This window comes from Carex rostrata, chromosome 5 (assembly GCF_964058835.1).
Source record: "Carex rostrata chromosome 5, lpCarRost1.2, whole genome shotgun sequence".
NCBI classification, from domain to species: Eukaryota; Viridiplantae; Streptophyta; class Magnoliopsida; order Poales; family Cyperaceae; genus Carex; species Carex rostrata.
The window spans coordinates 8,521,367-8,542,410 of NC_135922.1; the positions used below are offsets into that span (position 1 = coordinate 8,521,367).

Genomic DNA, 21,044 nt, shown 5'->3' on the forward strand with positions numbered 1-21,044 from the left:
GATTTTATAATAAATTAGAACTAGCAACCAAAATCGCTTTTATGGGAAAAAAATCATGGGTCACCTATTCAAAGTAACATAAAATATGTAGTATACCCAAGTCGGCTTCGTATGTAAAAAAAATTTTTGAAGAAAATATGGGTCTAGCCCGTATTTGATTCATTGAAGTTTGAGTTACATTGGAGATGTAACTCCTAGAAATAAAATTACAATTTGCTCAAGATGATTGAGCTAAATAAGAAAGTGAAATTAAACAAAAACTAAGATAAAACAGTAAAGGAAAGCTAGGGAAAACTGTAGCTTAAAAATTTGGTGTACTGCTGAACAGTAATTGATTATTTCATCCTTTTGTTATGAAAAGCAATTGCATGTCGATCTCTTGCATCAATTATGTTATGTCTTTGTTCACTTCTCCGAACGTCCTTGCACATCTTTCTCTCCATATGATGAATTGAGCAATTAAGGTAGTCGTCTTGTATTCCTTTGAAGCCCTTGTGGAGAGGATGGATGCTGTTCTTGAAGCCGAAAAGGTTGATTTTCCTGCTATCATACTTGGTTTCTCCATTTCTAGCTTATTGAATAATGCAAGGGAGTAAGGACATGCATTAAACAAGTGGTGAATTGTCTCTAGGTTGGATTTGCATAGCACACATCTGTTTGGGATTGTCAGTCCCCTTTGGTGTAGATTATCAATTGTCAGTAGTCGATTACGCAACATGAGCCAACCAAAGACTTTCACCCTTGGTGGCACCTTCAAAGCCCACACTCTATGCACCTTGTGTTGTATTCTAGGTGTATTCTTCATCAGCAAGTATGCACTTTTTACCGTGTAATTTCCATTGCTTGTTCCTTTCCAAGAGATATCATCTTGTGCATCTGAAGATAAGAGGATCGTATGAAGCATCTGTTGTAAGGTTTGTATTTCACTGAGAGCTTCTAAAGTCAAAGGTTGTCTGAACAGTGACTGAATCGGGGTTGTCGCAGCTTCTTGTAATGTGATATTTTCATTGATTGCATGCGAGAATAGGTTTAGGAGATCATCTCTGAGTAAGCCATTTCCCCAATTATTGTTCCAAAGCATTATTTGTTGACCATTTCCTGGTATGTGTGTAAAGAAGCTCTGACAGAATTGGATTGCGGGTTTTATTGTAGTTGTGAATATGGGAGTTCAGGTAGCATACCAGTTGAGTCAAGGTTCTGTTGCAGCAAAGGTTTCCACAAAGAAATTTCTTATTTTTTCCACAGCCAATACCATTTAATCAAGAGCGCCTGATTGAAGATGGTTAAATCAATTATGCCCATTCCTCCTAATTTTTTCGGTGTACATGCCAACTCCCAATTAGCAAGATGTATTTTTTTGGTTTGAGGAGATACCCCTTGCCATAAAAAAGATCTTCTAATTTTGTCAATTTTTTGTATTACCCAACTTGGCAACTTGAGGCATGACATAAAATAGGTAGGTAGAGATGATAATACTGAATTCAATAGTACCATCCGACCTGCTATGGATAGGTGCGCTGCCGCCCATCCGGCGAGTCGCTTGTTCATTCTATGCAGTAATGGTAGAAAGGCTGTTTTTGGCAATCTCGAATTTGATAACGGCGAGTCGCTTCGTATGTAAAAATAATATTTGAATGCGCATTCATGGTGCAGGTACTGATTCAATCTGAACTCAATTGCTAAGTTTTAATGTCAGTTCTCTTCAAACAGAAAAAGTATAATCAGGTCATTCTCAAAACAAGGCATAATTACGGATATAAGGCAATTTGTTTTGTCTTATGCAGATTGATGCATGTTGAAACCTCGAAAGCATTATTTAATTACATACATCTAATGAGAAAGTAACATGCATCACATAGAAAGTAACACGCATCACATGCTTGCTGCCGGGTATTATTATTTGATTAAATACAGTTTATGAGAAAGTAATATACACCACCAGGATTTGGTGTATATGGTGTTTTCATGGCGAGTATCTTTGGGGTGTATATGGTGTTTTCATGGCGTGTATCTTTCGGGTGTATATGTTTATTTTAATAATTTTAAGAATAAGTTCTACATATTTTGAGCTTCAAACAAAGGTAATTTATTCATCTTTAATAATCTATAATTTTAATTTTATTTTGTGATATTCAATTTGTATGTGGAAATTTTTACTAATATAAAACATGATTATTTTTATTATTGTATTCATATCTCATAAATATAAGTGTTTCAAAAATTAGCCGATCAGACTAATGAACTGTTGACCCGAAACTTTACTGGACTGACTTCCGCTCCAGTTCTAATAACATTGTATTGTAGTTATGTCCAGAATTAAATAAAAAACATCTAGAATGCATGCAATTCTTTTTCTTTTTTTTACATAAAAGTTAATATTTTTTCCTGAAATTTATCTAATAATTCTATTATGCAAGTATTAGAAAGGATATTTTTTTCTCAGTATATTTTTCTTATATTTTTTTGTGCTCTAATAATTATTTGCTTTTATTTTGCTCTTATTTTCTCAAATTGTTGTTTTAATAGAAAATGTACGAGATATTTGCCAAAATATGTTTCACTTATTAAAGAAAATATGTTTAGTTCACATATAAAAAGTGCGAAAGTTCTATTGAATAAGCCAAAATGATACACGGCCTATTATATATATAGAAGAAACTCAGCAGAAACTTGTCATTTGATCAATACTAATTAAAAGCAGTAGACAGGAAACAAAATACACATAATGAAAGAAATTTAGTTCCAGATCTAAGACCAGAACCACATTCTTCATAAACGAGTTAAGAAAATATAGTTATATGTGAATAATTAAATCATAGGAAGACGAAATTTTTCTGAGTTCCTTGTACGTGGATTCTGTGGTTCACTGATAAGCATATATTTCAGAAGAGATTTGTTTATAATGTAGGGGCTCTGAAGAAAACTAGCTCAATAATTAGATCCCGCCATTAGATTAGAGCTGGTCAACGTCCTATCTCTCTCCAACCTCTATCTTCCAGCTCAGCGTCTCTAGTTTGATAACCAACATTCTTTAAAAATATTACAGTAAACTAAAGCCTTCTAAAATCCAGTAATTCAAAATCACATTCTTCAACAATCCCCATTCTGCCCAACTCATTACTAAGTTTAGACCTATTAGCCTAGTTAATTGTAATTTTAAATTACTTTCCAAACTTCTTACTATAAGATTAGAACCTATTATGTTTAGAATCATAGATCCTAGCCAATCAGCATTCATTAAACATAGATTCATTCTAGATAATGTCATTCTTAGTCAAGAGATCTTACATTCCTGTCAAACAACTAAACAACAAGGAGTAGTAGTCAAAGTGGACTTTGAGAAAGCCTATGACAAGATCCACTGGGACTACTTACTTGAAGTTTTGGAAAGTAGGAATTTTGATTCTAAATGGATACAATGGATTACACACTGGTTATATAGTTCCCAATCTAGTATTCTTATCAATGGTCACACTACTGAATATTTCTATTGTAAAAGAGGGGTTAGACAAGGTGATCCACTATCACCCTTTCTGTACATCTTGGCTGCTGACACCCTCAGCAAAATTTTCTCTAAGGGTAGAGACCATAATAGAATACTAGGATTAGGACCACCTTGTTTACACAATAAATCAATAACCAATTGTCATTATGCTGATGATATTATTCTCTTCTTAGCTGCCACTAACGAAAATATAGAATCAGCATGGTGGACCATGATGGCATTTGAGGCCCTTTCTGGGATAAAAATGAATTATTCTAAAACTTCTATGTACCCAATTCATATTGATAGAGACTCAAATTTCCACCATTTCTTTAGATGTCAATGGGGCTCCTTTCCTTTTCTATACTTAGGTCTTCCTTTAAGTAATAAAAAATTAACAATTCTAGATTGGCAGTTCTTGGTAGATAAAGTAGAACATAGGTTACCTAGTTGGAAAGGACAATTGTTTTCTCTAGGAGGTAAACTTACCCTAGTAAATTCTGTTTTATCTTCTATCCCATTGTACACATTGTCAGTTTACAAAGTTCCCATTACAATCTTGAATAGGATTGATAAAATTCGCAGACAATTCTTATGGCAGGGTAGTCAAAGATCAAAGAAAAAATACATTCTCATGAAATGGTCAGTGGTGTGTTTAGCTAAACAACTTGGGGGTATGGGGGTATTAAACCTTAGAGAAATGAACATTTCACTGTTACTTAAGTGGTAGTGGAAACTCAAAAATCCCCACTGTAATGGGATTTGGAAAAACTTGATCATGTTCAAGTATTACAACCATCATACTCCTTACAAATCTTCCTTTTGGTTAGCTATTAGTAGATTAGAAAATCTAGGAAATATGAGTATTAGTTATGAACCAGGAAATCAGCATTCTACTGTTAGGTTTTGGGTAGATATATGGTACCAACAATGTACACTAGCTATCATATTCCCCCAAATTTACAATCTATGCACCAATAAAGATATACTATTGTCTGAAGTATTAGATACTCATGGGGGGGCTATACAGTTTAGGAGAACTTTAGTTGGAGCAAACTTGACTGACTAGGCCAGTGTACTATTCCTACTTAGTAACACCACTCTTCTACCTTCTTTAGATACTCTTCAATGGAGGTGGTAAATTTCAGTGAAGTTTACTACTCATTCTATTTACCTTTTGCTTAATCATAGAGGCATCTTAACTCCTAATCCTCTCATTTGGTGGATCCTACCAGTACCACCAAAAATTAGAGGGTTCATGTGGCTCACAATGCATCAAAAAATCCTCACCAAAGATACATTGACCAAAAAAGGGTGGGTTGGTAATCAACAGTGTCAGTTCTGTTCTGAACATGAAACCAGAGATCATCTCTTTCTTAATTGCTTCTTTGCCCAACAAGTTTGGTTTTGGTTAGGGAAGAGCCAGACTTTCCTTCACCACTGGCATACATGGGATGATATCTATAACTATGCAATCTCACTTCCTCCAGTTGAATGCAGAGGCCTTTTAATAGTCCTTAGTGCTGTATGTTGGACTATTTGGAAATATAGGAAATATAGGAATGACCTATGTTTTAAATCTGTTAGAACTATCGTTTTTCTAATTAAATCTCTAATCGATTACTGGACAGGTAACATGAAGAAACAAACGGATGAGGCTGCTCAGTCCTGGATGCCTGTGATCAAAGATGTTGTGCCCTTAAACATCATTCCACCTAACAGAGAGATGGTGCTGTATGCTCCTCCTGACATGGCAGTTGCTGGCGTTCCATCACCTCCTGATGATGCAAATCAATGAATCTACACTTACAGCTCTGTTAATGCTTAGTTTAACATTGAGTGACTTAAGTCTTGCTGCTTGTGTTTACTTTTGGTATATTGCCTCCAATAGAGGCTGGCTGCATAGTAGGTTGACGGTTGGACGTTTATATTTTATTTCTGTCTGTTGCTTTGAACTATCTTACTCGGTCATCTGAATGATGCCACTTTTGTAATTATCATATTTCAGTAATGGAATGGGCTCTAGCCTCTTTAAAAAAAAAAAAAAAAAAAAAAAAAATCCCCATTCTAACCTCTCTTCCTCCTGATCACCAGCAGCAGCTCTCATTTAAAACAAATATGGTGATGATACTTAACGCTTTTCTGCCAAAGTTTAGCTCACTTCTCGTGCAAATGGTGCAAGATGAGGTGGGAATGCTGCTGGGCATCCCTGGCCAGATTGAGATGCTCGACGAGACTGTTCGTGACATCCAATGCGTCCTTGCCGATGCTGAGCGAAAGCAAAGCAAGAGCAGGGCCATCGAGCGGTGGCTCATGCAGCTGAAGGATGTCATGTATGATGCTGATGACATCATCGACCTATGTCAGATCAAGGCAAACGACCGCCTTGCTGGCTTCAGTTGTGGCTGCTCGTCAAATGCTCGTTGTGGTTGCCCTTTGCTGTCTTGTTTTCGGAACCCATTCTTTGCTCATAAGATTGGTTCCAAAATCAAGGATATCAATTCGAGGCTCGAGGGGATTGTCAAGAGAAAGACTGATTTGGGTTTGACCGAATCCCAAATCTCTTCTGGGCCTTCCGACCCAGTTCCCCGAGTGGATTCGATCATCACCCGCAAGACTGATCCCTTGGTTGTGCTAGATGATATTGTGGGTAAAAAGATTGAAGAAGATACTAAGATGCTAGTGAACTGGTTGACCGAAGAAGAGAAGAGTGCAAGAGAAATCATTCTGGTTCTAGCAATTGTGGGAATGGGTGGAATTGGAAAGACCACTCTAGCAACTAAGATCTTCAATGATAGAAGGATTGAAGAAGAATTCCAGTTAAAAATTTGGGTTTGTGTCTCAAAGGAGGTGAAAGGAGTAGAATTATTGAAATGTATGATTCGGGAGGCAGGAGGTGAGCACGGTGCCACACAAGAAAGATCGGAGCTGGCGCCTATACTCAAGAGGCTCGTCCAGGGAAAAAAGTTCCTTCTTGTCCTAGATGATGTTTGGGAAGAGAGTCGAGCAGTGTGGATCAGTCTGTTGCGAGCTCCCATGAGTGGCGGAGCTCACGGGAGTAGGTTACTTGTCACCACACGAGATGAAAGAGTTGCAGACGGAATGAGGGCAGCAAAATTACATCGGGTACAGAAGTTATCTGATGAAGATGGGTGGTCCCTATTAATAAAACAGGTAATATTTATTAATTGTTTAGTCTTAATTAACCTTCCTACTTTGTCTGAATATTTAGCACCTGTTTTTGGAAACAAACCGGTGTTGTATGTTAGACATTTAGCATCGGTTGTACTTTTAACTGGTGCTAAGATACATACAACACTGGTTTTGTCAAATCCGGTGTTGTTTGACCGGTGCAAATTTGAAATTCTGTAGTAATATGGGTTCTTAAACAAACAATTTGACAACCGTATAACAAATACAAGCTTATTTAATCATATCTAAAAAATGGGGATTTTTTTATAATTAAGCAACGATAGATATATATCAAATTAATGTCTCGCTAATTAATGGGGACTTTTTTTAATCATATCTATGATTATTTGCCTTTATAATGGAATTTCAAATTAATGTCTCGCTAATTTGCAATTTTTAACAATTAATATCTTCTTCTAAATATTTCGTATCTTTGCTTTCTAAACATTTATTTAATTTTTGCCTATTACTTTTGGTGAGCAATAATTCCACTCTTCGATATTAACTACTGCTTTCAATGAACACTTCTTTCAAATACAAATAACTCAATACAATCTTGTACAAATTTTGTTCAATAATTTTTTGTGAATGTAACTTCCAAAGTTGTACTCTAGCTCCGTACTGATGAATAATGATTACATGTTCTGTTTCTTGAGAATTTTCTATTTATATAAATTATTATTAAATAATAAAGAGAAACAGTAGAAATAGTGTTCAAGTTTATTGATAGCATAGATTGTCACACCCCGAGACAACCCGCCACATATTTCTACGTAAGGCGTATTCACATCACATACATTATCAATAACAACATAATAAAGCCACATTTATTTCATAAGCAAAAGAGTTAAACAAATGATCACGGCCGACATGGCTATCAACACAACACTGCCATGCCAACTCAATGTATCAATTATTGAATCATGGAAACAAAACTAAACAACATGTGGCAATTTATTAATCATAAGTCTTCCCGCTTAGTCTCACTCTTGTCCTTGCTCGAATCCTTTTGCTTCATTACCTGGAACCCACATAAAAGTGGAACGGGTGAGAGATCGAATCTTCTCTCAGTGCAGGATTTAGTTCCAGCCTAGAGCTTATAAAACATTTACTTATATTCACAAATATGAAAATACATAAATAAAATGCGTATGCTTCTTCCAATGCAATGCATATCCTATTGTTACTTCATTCATTTACTTTCATTTATTTAAAGAAAAATCCATTAATCTTGTTCGTTTGCCTCACTAGACGGTGAATTCATATGCCGCTAGGTCTTGGCGTGATAGGACCGCTTTCCCCTGCAATCACGTCTGTGAAAGGACCGCTTGTGCCTACGATCACGTCCGTGAAGGGACCGCGTCAACCTACAATCACATCTGTGACAGGACCACTTTCGCCTACAGTCACGTTAACGAGGGGTCCAGTCGAAACTAAACCCAATGTATACATCCCAATATGCAAGTATATTGGCCCCTGTTCAATTACCATATTCGTTCTTTTTCAAAAACACATTTATTCAATTACACAGTTCATGTCATGCTCAACACATCCTATTCATGCAAATTCATTGGTCAATATATGAATCCTATCATTTCATGCAAGTTATTTGTGTGTACTCAAGTCATACGAATGGTTCGACAACAACATGCATAAATCCGACTAATGCAATAAAAATAAACAGTTTAATGACAATATGAAAGTAAAATAGTTTTATAAAGTCTAGGAAACCAGCACCTGATCATATCTGAATAAATTCCTGATCGTCTCTTATGTCTCCTAAATCTTTAGAAGTCACACCTAATAATTAAACATACTTCTAATCAGAACTATTTACATTCATTTGTTGTCATTTTCTCAAATCCTACACTACTCGTTATTTTATATTCATATACTATAATCCTAATTCTTAATATTGTGTATAACAAAGTTAGCCAAAATATAATTTAGTGTGGAATTAATTACAAAATTCTCTTGGTTACATTGGTTCAATTATTATCCATAATTTAGAAAGGAATTTCTAATCTTTATAACTGCTGAGATTTATTTTTAATATATATATAAAAATATAATAATTGTGAATAAATATGAAAATCAAACATTTATTTCTAACTTTAAATAACGGAGTATCTATATAATATGCTTGTTGAAAGTTAATTAAAATCTATATAAAGAAAACATTCTTGATATCAATATTCAATTATTAACATTTACAATATACTAATAAATTCTAGATGATTAATTGTCTACATGAAGAAATACTTAATAATAGATTAAAGTTTCAGATTATAATATATCTAGAGAGAATACTTACTAATAAAAAGAACTTCCAGATTTTCTGTTTTGAGTACGGACAGCAGTCACTGTTTTTAAACTAGAAAGAGGGCTGGAATATTTCTTGAAATAGTAGCTGAAATTTTTTAAAACCGAAGAGTAGCTTGAAATTTTTCTAAAACATAAAATACTTTGTTTCCGTAAAAAAATCCGCTCCATAGTTTGGATCCAAAGTTTTTTTTTCTGATCATCTATGCTATCAAATAAGTCCAGCACACTTTCTTTTTTTCTTAATTATTTAAAAATAATTTCTATAAATAAGAAATTCTCATGTTACATTGGTAGTGCCATGCATTATATATATATACAATGAATTTTTTATTTTAAGAAATTACTATTAAATTATAAAGGGAAACTGAAAGAATATTAGGCCTTTTCCAAAGTAGTTTTTTTTTTTTGGATAGCCACAACTTCACAATATGTTTTCCGATGGCCACATACGTACAATCTCAGTTGCAATTTAGACTTAGGATCCGGATCCATCCACACACCCAACATTCTTTTTATTTCCCTATACAGAAGTATTTTTTTCTGGACTTCAGCAATTTATTAGTGTTCCCTGCTGGCCTAATTAATTCAGACAGCCTGTGATATATAATTAGATTGTGTACTTTGATTTTTTTTCAGAAGTACAAAATACATATATATTTAAGTTTATATTTTATCATCATGAGTAATGCTATGGATATACATATATTCGAAAAATCCTCAATTTCACATTGAACAAAAGATGCTCAATAGCTGGTTGCATTGCTTTCTAATTTGAGTACAAGAAAGAAATCGTTCCTGTCATAATTAGATTGTGTATTTTGATTTTTTTTTTTTGAAGTGCAAAATACGTATTTAAGTTTCATCGAAAAATAATTGAACTAAATATATCTCAATTAATTGAACTAAATATATCTCAATCTATACTTTTTGTATGTCCACACCATTGGAAAAAATAGAATCAGCATCGATTATATACAGATATCAGTATCGGTTCACTACCGATTCTGATGAGGGCGATACAAATACTAAACAAATCTGTATCGGTTGTTACAACCGATACTACTAGTTACTATCTGCATCGGTTGTAATTAACAACCGACACAGATCTATATTGTAAATTAGATTTTTTAAAATTCAGTAAAATATTATCAGCATCGGTTGTACAGTACAACCGATGCAGATATATATTTGAAAATATATTTTTTAAATTCAGAAATTCACTATCAGCATCGGTTGTACAGTACAACCGATGCAGATATATATTTGAAATTATATTTTTTAAATTCAGAAATTACTATCAGCATCGGTTGTACAGTACAACCGATACTGATACTCTGTTGAATTTTTAAAAAATATTTTTTATAAATGGCCAGCTTCCATATTTATTTAGCTGGCCGAAATTTCAAATTATCACAAATCCTAAATTTTCAATAAAACACATCCTAAATTAATTTTCAATAAAACACATCCTAAATTAATTATCAATAAAACACATCCTAAATTAATTATATATCATACACATCCTAACTTATTACAAAAAATTCTTGTTCCTAACTTCCTCTCGTCTTAATTTCTTTCAGCAAGACTTGGGCCCACATATGGCGAAACTCGGCCAAGCGTTGTACCGTATATTTAGCGGGAATATCCTGCATTTTTAGAATTTATGAAGAGCATATATATACAATTAAATTGATTATATTTGAAGCAACAATTCTTATTTTTGAAAAATTTATAAATGCATATATACCTTCAATTGCGGAAAAACATGGAGACAGTGCTTTATTATGTCTTGCATGAGCAACATGGTATAATATGCACATTCCCAGCCGGCTGGTTGTTGTGGGCACTATATAACAAGTTTCAAAAAAATAAAATGTTTGTATTACGAGCATACAAATGACTTATATGTATATTCATTATAATTATATCGCAATAGGAACTATTACCTTGCAATCGTTACGAACCGTTAAAGAAGCACCCATTTCCTTTATGAAGACACTGTTGAAATATGAAAACATTGCACAATCAGTACTTGCGAGACATTTTTTAAATGATAATATAATAATGAAATCATTAGTATTCTAAACAAAACGTAAAATTTAGGAAAGGCACTTACTCCTCGATAGCAGCACTGATCATCAGCATTCTTTTAGACTTCTTATCGGAATCGTACACGTACAATGAACGTTCTGTTGGCATAAGTACGACCAATATCCAATGATTTCTGCATGTTAGGTTTGTAGCATGTCATATTATTCAATTTATATGAATTGAAAGAAATATAATAAAATTAGAATATATATATATGTAACACTAACATCTGATGGTATGGTATGAAGATTAATCTCTTGTCCCGATTTTCTCGGAGTGCTTTCCCTATGTATTGAAGAACACGTCCTCGGTCATCATTCAACAGGGTGGCATTCGTTTGACTGGGGTTCATGAAACCAACCTGCTCACCGGGATATTCCTCCTTGAGGTATTTGTGCCAATACCTACAAAATAAAGACACAAAGGTGATCTCAATTTTGTGAAACTTGAATTACAAGTACTAAAATTCTGCAATTATTACAAATATTAACTCACAGCATCCAGATCTGAACAACTGGTGCAGTGAGCCACTCCTGTGGAGTAAGCAAGGCCGCATAATCATCTGCATAGATGCGTATGGAGTCATCTGAACATAAAAGATCAGCTGGGGAATCGATTTCGATTGGGCTGCCATCTAGCTCCAAAAACCGATCACGAATATGCTTGAATGTCTGTCCCAGCTTGTCAAAATTGATACCATCAAATGCCTTGCAGTGACTCGTTGCTATCGGACCTCCGGGAATAATCATTTCTTTGCCTGGTTCCTGCAAAATTTCATAATAAATTGAAGTAAAATCCAAAATCATCTATAACTCTATCACACATATACTAATTCGGAAGTATAACAACTTGTAATAATAATATACCTCAGCTGAACCTATCACTATCATGGACATCGGCCATGCAGTGAAACTGCCGAGGACATCCTTTAGGGTTTCCTGCTCGCCATTTGGTACCGGTAATGGGTGATCTATGAAGTCCGCATCGAAAATACCATCAACCATTACTCTTGCATGGTCGAACGGCATCGGCCTGTTGTGAATTGTTCCACCGGGTGCAACTGGAACGTGAATTGTCCCCATGGCTACTTGAATAGTGTTCCCATTGACAACTGCCTGGAGTTTGCAGCTTAGTTCTGCCTCCTGTTCAGATATATGTATTTACTCGAATAAACTAAAACGTATGAACAGCACAACATGTAATGGAAAATAAATGGTGAAATTTGAATATTATTGAATTTGAATTTGCATTACCTCAGTATACTCGGAAAGATCTGTAATTGGTTTGACTGACTGGCTGCTGCTCTGAAGGACTGTTGGGGTAAACGCCTGAACTTGTTGGCCCATTGACTGCTGAACCAAAAGTGCAAGTTGAACCTTCATTTCTTCCCTCATTTTTGCTTCTAGTCTCACCTCTATTTCTCTTACTTTCTCCTTCATTTCTTCCCTCAGTTCTTCCCTCATTTTTTCTTCAGAACTCGAGGGAGCGCGTCTCCTCCTTATTGAGCTCTTCTCATATGTTTTTCTCATAGGGACCAAACCTCCCACTCCTCTCACCCTCCCAGGATGTTCCGGATTTGGCAGAGATTTTCCGAGAACATCGTCGTATCGTTCGACGGCCAACAAGCCTTGTTTCATAGCCGCCTCTTGTTCTTCCTGGAATGACAACATGTTATAAACTAATAAATTAAAGTAGAGATTTCAATGAATGACAATATCTAAAATTCTTAAACTAATAAATTAAAGTAGAGGTTTCAATGAATGACAATATCTAAAATTCTTACAATTTTCTCGATGACCGGTGTGTATGTTTCTGGATAAAAGCGTTCCTTGGTCTCCTTATCGAGCTTTTGTCTTCCTAGTCTCCAGGTGACATGCCTATGCTCAATCGACATATCAAGGACCTCTTCTGGTTTCAATGCACTTGTTGAGCCTTGGGAAGACGGATCACTAGATGCTTTCTGGTCTGCAATCGTCTGCATAGCATCTGTAAGCCTACTCCGAAAACCCTCGCCCATGTAACCTCTAGATCCTAAGAAATGCGGATACTCGTTTTTGTTCTGATTCTCCTTTCCAATCTTGCTAGCAGCCTACAATTAATATGTCAAGTCAATCATTGTAGGCCTTAATTATAAGAGAATTTGAATTCTTAATTAGAGATTAGGTAGGTGATCCGCATAAATAAACATACCTGAAACTCCTCCGTCTCTCGATACTTGACAAATACCTCCCAGTCTTTTTCTTCCATATTTTGCTTGGTAAAATCGGGCCTCTCACCCGTGCGCCACAATTTAGTCATCTCGGATCGCCACCTCCGGTGATAAGTAGCCATCTTCTGATAATAATAGTTCCTCACTTTTACGTCCTCTTTTATACCCCATCTCAGCTGCCAAACAAATAGAAATCAAAATTTAGAGTTAGATAATATCAAATGAAAGCTTGTGAACTTAGTACTACGTTATTTACCTTCACTGTTTCCCATATTTTCAGCTTGTTCTCTTCTGGAACATCTTTCCACAATACGAAACTTATAGGAATATTCCTTCTCACCATTATACCGAATTCCGTTGGAAAAGACGTTGTATCCCTAGTAACAACCGGCCTGTGAAACTTGTCAAGTTCCACCTCTTTCCCTTTCTCGTTAAACTTCTCCTTGATTGCATTAGGCCCTCTTCCTCGTTTCTTAGCCGAGGCTGTCTCACTATTGCTTTCCATATCTGAATTTGCAAGTCCAAATAAATCCAAGTCCAAATAAATTCAAAGTCCAAATAAATCCAAACTAACTTCAAACCAATTCAAATTAAATCAACAAATAAATCCAAACCAATTATTTTTGTTTGGTAACTAAACCAATTATTAACCCAAATTAGTAACAAGAATTTTCTAATGTATCTCTCGACAAAAATTAGTAACTAAACCAATTCTAATGTATCTCTCGACAAAAATTAGTAACAAGAATTTTCTAAATTCAATTGGTACCCGAATTAAATTGGTACCCGAATTATTTCTCAAATTGGTACCCTAATCTATCAAATTTGTAACAAATTTCTAACAAGTATATTCTTAAAATAGTTGGTACCCGAATTAATCAAATTATTTCTAACAAATTTCTAACAAATTTCTCTCAAATGTCAAACAAATCTCAAAAACAATTTCTAAATTCGGTTTGGTACCCGAATTGTAAACAATTTATAAATTCGGTTTGGTTGATTTGAAACCGAATTGATTTGATTTGAACTAATTTGAAACTACTTAAAATAGCAAAACTAAGATAGCAAAATTACCTAAAATGAGAGGGGAGTGGACTGAGAGGAGAGGGCCGAGAAAGGGAGCCGGCGGAGGAGAAAATAGGCCCGGGCCAACGAAGCGGCGGAGGAGAAGAGCAATGGAAACGGCTAGGTCACGGCTAGGTCACGGCGGAGAAGAGAACACAGAAACGGGTTTTGAGGTTTGAAATCAGGGCTAGGTCACGGCGGAGGAGAGGGTTTTGAGGTTTGCGGTTTTGGGTGTTTTGAAAAATTTGTAAGTTTTAAAGAATATAGAGGCGCTGGTTGGAGAGGGAAGCACTATCAGCATCGGTTCCTAGCTTAAGAACCGATGCTGATAACTATCAGCATCGGTTCTTAGCTTAGGAACCGATGCTGATAGTGATATTTATTTAAAATAATGCGGATTACAATCAGCATCGGTTCTATCACTAAATTAGCTGATCAATGCCCACTAAATTAGCTGCTGCGCCAACCAACGGAGGAAGAAAGAAGACTGATTCTGTGAAGAATCAGACTTAGGAAAAAGCTAAATAGCGACTATCAGTATCGGTTCTATCACTAAAACCGATACTGATAGTATCAGCATCGGTTTTAAGCTAAGAACCGATTCAGATAAGCCGATCTTGATTTCAGTTTTTCCACTAGTGCTATCAGCATCGGTTCTGAGCTTAGGAACCGATGCTGAAAGTACTATTTATTTAAATTATTACTATCAGCATCGGTTCCTAAGCTAAGAACCGATGCTGATAGTGCTATTTTTTTTAATTCCATAGAAAGATATATTTTTTTTTGATTCCATAGAAGAAACAAGTATATTTTTTTTTATTCCATAGAAGAACCAAGAGTCGATATCACAAACTTCACTTGCTCTCTCTCCAGACTCCAAAAAGTCGGTATGGATTGAAACAAATTGCTCTCTCTCTCTTGCTCTTTTTATTTTTAATAACTGGAGAGTACATGAGATTGAAACAAATTGAGCACTCCAGAAAGTCGGTATGGATTGTGGCTATCTCATTTTTTTCTCCAGTCTTCTTTTGAGGAGATGTAGGATTCAAAGTCTTTCTCCCCTTGATTTTACTCTAAGTTGGAGGATTCAAAGTCTTTACTTCTTTGATTTTATTTTGAGAAGACGGAATATTCAAAGTCTGATCTTCAATTCGTTAGTCTTTCTCCGCTTCGCCATTTCGCTTTCGCCTTCTATGTCGTCCGAAGATAATTTCGCCATTGCCGACTTTTTGGAGTGTGGAGAGAGAGCAAGTGAAGTATATGATATCGATCCTTGGTTCTTCTATGGGATCAAAAAAAAATATACTTGTTTCTTCTATGGAATCAAAAAAAAAAATATCTTTCTATGGAATTACAAAAAATAGGACTGTCAGCATCGGTTCTTAGCTTAGGAACCGATGCTGCTAGTAATCCGCATTATTTTAAATAAATAGCACTATCAGCATCGGTTCCTAAGCTAAGAACCGATGCTGATACTTGATAATTAGCATCGGTTTTTAGTTTAGAACCGATGCCGATACTATCAGCATCGGTTGTAATATTAGAACCGATGCAATTAGCTCAGGTTCTGTGGTTTCAGTGGATATTAGTATCGGTTTTAGTTATAGAACCGATACTGATAGTTATGAGTATCGGTTGGTTCTTACAGCCGATTCAGATAAGCCGATTTTGATTTCTGTTTTTCCACTAGTGCCATTTTCAGTGAAAAATAATTGAACTAATTGTATCTCCGGTTTTGTAGAAAATTAAATGAGTACTACTTTTTGTATCTTATTTGAGTTCTCTCTTTTCCTTGTTTGGGCAATTAAAAAGTCAGTTTCGTATTTTATTCTTTTTAAATAAGTACCTTATATAGTTATACAATGACGTACAAGATTACACCTTATATAGTCATCATCGAAGCATCGAAGCTCCTAACTTTTTATTCATTTATTGACAGGTATTTCAAAATGAGAAGGAGAGTGAGATTCAAGAATTTAAGGATATTGGGTTGCAACTAGTTGAAAAATGTGATGGTTTGCCTCTTGCTATCAAAAGTATAGGTGGTGTGCTTTGCACAAAGCCAAAAACCAAAGTCGAATGGCAAGCTGTTCTAAAAAGCAATATGTGGTCAATTGTTGGGGTGTCAAGTATCCACAATGCATTTCATTTGAGCTACGAGGACCTTTCATCACCTTTGAAGCAGTGTTTTATCTTTTGTTCTCTATTTCCGGAAGATTTTCAGTTTTGGAGAACAAATTTAATCTATCAATGGCTAGCCGAAGGATATCTGCAAAATAAGGTAGATTTTTGGGAGTTGGGAAATGAGTACTACACAGAGTTACTGGTACGAAATCTTTTGGAAGCTACCGATAATTTCTATAATCAAGGAGAATGCAAAATGCATGATCTTTTGTGGTCCTTTGCCCGCCAATTAGGAAAAGATGAAAACTGTGTATTAAGGGAGGAACAAATTTTATCTAGGCCTGATGGTTCACTAAAAATTCGACGGTTATCCATAGAAGGAAATAAGATGAATACTGAATTATTTAAAAAGGAAAATGGGTTGAGAACATTATTGCTTCGTGATAAACCTGAAATTGCTCTATATTATCTGTGTAAAGCCTTTTCAAACCTCCGCCTCTTAGACCTCAGTTGGTCCAATTTCTCAATCCTACCTGATTCTTTGTGTGACCTCATGCATCTTAGATACTTGGATGTTTATGGTTCAAAGATAAGAAATCTTCCTCATTCCATTGGAAATCTCAAATATCTACCATATTTGAACCTTGCTGAATGCAAAAGTTTGTCAGATGTCCCTCGTAGTATCACCGATCTACAAGAATTGAAATTTCTCGCTACTATCAATTCAGGAGTCAAGGGAATCCCAGTAGGCCTAAATAAACTAGAGAAGCTCGTTCAACTACTCGGATTCAGGCCAGACAAAAATAGTTTGGAAGGATTTAGTGGCCTAGACAGCATAGAATCTCTATCCCAGCTAATTAGTCTCAGGATATATAGTTTAGAGAAAGTATCGGACAAGAACATAGCAAATAGGGCAATCCTTCTAAACAAAGGTCGTTTACAAAAACTATGGTTATTTTACAGCACATTGAGCTCGGAAGAACAACTTTCCCAAACTACTGAAAAGAAGATGACAACTGAGGATGTTTTAAATGAGCTTTGTCCTCCACCTTCTCTAGAAAGTGTTCAAATTGTAGGTTACTTTGGCAGCCACCTTCCTGATTGGTTAAATTTGAGGGCAAACCTTCCAAATTTGAGATATATTCATATAGAAAATTGTGCATGCTTTGAGGAGCTTGCGTTGTTAGGCCAACTCCTGAATTTGGATTTTCTTCGAATAATAGGTGCATATTGAGTCGTGAGTGTGGGAGAAGAGTTATTGTGGGGAGGCATTCAAAACAGAGATACGACAGCTATGAGTTGTCATGCCAATAAGTCCGCATTTCCCAAATTGAGTGAACTAAACTTTACAGGGATGCCCAATTGGAAAGAGTGGAATTGGAATAAGGGACAGGTGGCCATGCCCAAGCTGAAACAATTATTCATTAGAGCTTGTCCCCAGTTGAGATCTCTTCCAGAGGGTCTTTTGCATCATGCTACTTCCTTAGAGTATCTAGAGATTGATAGTGCTAATAAACTTATTACAGTAGAAAACCTCCCATCAATCAAAGATATTCGTGTTTTTAGCAGCCCAAACTTGGAGAGGATTTCGAATTTGCCCAGCATCTCATATATTCTAATTGAAGAATGCCCAAATCTAACAGCAGTGGAGAACCTTAAAGCTTTAAAGATGATGAAATTAATTGATTTTAACATGGAAATCCTACCAAATTATTTGAGGACGACAATGACACAGAAGCTAAGAATCAGGTGTAGTGAGGAGCTGCTGGTGAAGGTTGTAAGTCAAGGAGAAAGTGGTTCTGAGTGGAACAAATTCGAGCACATTCCCAAGGTGACTATCTACTCATCGGGTAAATCTTTGAGTGCTACTTACCAAAAGACACCATTCAATTTCACCACCAATGTACACATGAGCTCAGAGATAATGTGACAACAAGAGTAGAAGCTTGATCTTACCATTACTTTTTTTTTTTCAGGTATATTTATTTCCTCCACTTGATATAACTAGCTTTATATTAATTATCATGATTTTTTTATCTATCAGATTAAAATTATGTTATTGTCCTCCTGTTTTGTTACTCATGATTCCTTATTTTATATATGGGTTCCTTCACTATAAAAGAGCAAAAACAATTCCAGGCAAAACAAAGTTTGGAACTCACATGATATTGTTGGTTGGCACCATGTATTACATTTGGAGGTCAAAATAAATTTTCCTTTAATAACGCAGAAAATCCAAGGATTTTAGTTTAGAATTTATGATGTTACTAGTAAATTTAGGTATTGAGCGATACTCAGCATGTAACAATGTTATTAGCACCATTTTAATTAATTAAAATTATATTTATATTTTGCATTGATGTATGTCATTTAAATTGGGATTACCAAGGGCTATCTAAAGCAGGTATCAAATTTCATCAAACAATTAAGTAGATATATAGGACGAACGAAGAAAAGAAAAGGTAAATTTTGGATTTGGTTCACAATATAAGGAAGTTTCTGTACTAAAAACCTAATTCATATTTTCTTTTTTTGCTTTGTAGATTTAGCAATTAAACGTGTCAATGTCGAGATCTACAGAAGTGCAGCGTTGTGGGAAAAAATAAACCCATTGGGAATGAGATTTGGCCTGTTCGGATGTTAGGTTTTATAATGGGAACGGATGGGTTTTCAGGTAATTGGGATTATAATTCCCAGATGAACGGATGCTCCATTTCTTCCTGATCCATTCCTGTCGTTGTTCCCAGATTCTTCCCAACACAACGGAAAATTGTAGGAAAACGAAAATGAAGCAGGAGCGAGAGCGGCGCGGGAAAATCAAGCAGGAGCTAGAGCTGAAGAGAAAGAAGTCGATGTCCAGGAAACTCGAGCACAACAGCTGCTAGCACTGATTCTGAATTCACCTCAATGATCTCAGATTTGATTTATCATTAACCCTAGCGACTTGAGTTTTGGCGCTAATTCAATTATTTTTCATTCAATGCTAGCACTGGTTTTTCTTCAATTTGTCTTAGCAAGTTGTTATATAACCAAATAATTTGATCATCCTATACTGAGTCTGCTTTCTAAAACTCCAATTGTGTGTTTGTTGATTGTTAAATTGAACCAAAGTTGTTGTCAGTAGTTGTGACAATTCACCTTTGGAATTAGCTACGCACAATTAACTATACTTTAATTAATTTGAATCAACTTGTTCCACATTAATCCCCTTCCCTAGGGATAAGAATCAGGGAAGACTACTTGTGATAGATAGAGAGAATGAGAATTCATATGGGACTCAATAGTGTAGATTCTTCAATTCATCAATATTCATTCTTACGGTTTCATTGATCTTATTAAGAGTTGTTCTGCCGGGCTTTCACCAGACATACCTTGAACTTTCGAGCTTATGTTATGCAAAAGAATTTCACTTAAAAAATGCAATAGGACTTCAAAAATATATTATTAAAACTTTCTTAACCTATGTAGCAGGTGTGTCAATGATTTAGCAAAAGAACAAAAATGCATACTAGAGAGTTATTCAAAATTTTAATCATTTAATCAATGATTTAGCTTAAGTTCATCTTATCAATGATTTCTTGCTGATGCATGTTTCTGTGTAAATTGGATGATTATGGAAATATTGACAAGTTTTTAACTGTTGCTGATTTGCTAAAGGGTTGCTGGTACATATTCTACTGTTATCATTTGCTGGTACAATATTTTTGACAAGCATATCGACCGTCAGATTAAGAACAGGGAAGAGGTCTCTATCAGCCACAATGATTTCTTGGATGTATTGCTTGACTTAGGGGAAGGGGGTCCAGATATTTGGAGGCTGTCAAATCCATATTCGGGGTAACAATTCTTCCACTTGTTAATTTATTATGGCCGATATTATATGGAAATAATCATCCTTTTTTGTTAATTGTTTTTGTCAGCTAATCATTATGGATATAAACACTGACATCAGGACTTATTTGCGACTGGAACTGATACAAGCTCAAATACTGTTGAGTGGGCCATGGCCGAGTTGTTGCAAAATCCTGTAACACTGACAAAGGTACGCAATTAACTAGCATCAGTATGGGATTCTGATATTATATTATACAAATGTACACAATGAACTGCAAATGGAGGAGTCTGATATTGAATTTATACAAATACAAAATGAACTGCAAATTAATTTATACAACGCTATGGTATTCTATGTTTCATTTAATAGAAAACTTGTTTTTCCTTTTGAAACTTCTTCATCACATGCAGCTGCTAGTCAACATATGGATGATAGGGTGGGACGAAACGACATGGCCCACTCGACAGGATTCCCAAATGACCTGAGAAATTGTGCATTTTCAGTGTACTTGTCTTCCATTTGTAAACCTTTTACGGTTGATCTTAACCGTGTTGGTCATTCATCATTTTTAAGTAGCAACGTTTGAAAAAAAAAATATTTTTTTTTTTTGAGGAAGATGGGCTAGGGGTGTCAACGGGTACGGTAAGGGTCGGGTGGAAGCATTTTCATACCCGTACCCGTCACAAATTATCCTTACCCGTACCCTACCCTTACCCGTT

At 35.4% G+C, this 21,044-nt stretch overlaps 1 protein-coding gene and 1 long non-coding RNA gene across 2 annotated transcripts; both read left to right on the forward strand.

Moving 5' to 3' along the window:
* Nucleotides 1-5,548: 5,548 nt before the first annotated feature.
* Nucleotides 5,549-18,456, forward strand: LOC144554045 (putative disease resistance protein RGA3). The gene is made up of 2 exons (XM_078302260.1): nt 5,549-6,658; nt 16,306-18,456. Exons 1-2 carry the CDS (start codon nt 5,603-5,605, stop codon nt 17,722-17,724), a joined length of 2,475 nt encoding a protein of 824 aa, XP_078158386.1. The 5' UTR covers nt 5,549-5,602; the 3' UTR covers nt 17,725-18,456.
* A 1,853-nt stretch (nt 18,457-20,309) lies between these two features.
* On the forward strand, nt 20,310-20,748 carry LOC144553983 (uncharacterized). Its single transcript, XR_013511496.1, has 3 exons — nt 20,310-20,327; nt 20,411-20,532; nt 20,736-20,748. It is a non-coding gene; the product is annotated as an uncharacterized LOC144553983 (long non-coding RNA).
* Nucleotides 20,749-21,044: the final 296 nt, after the last annotated feature.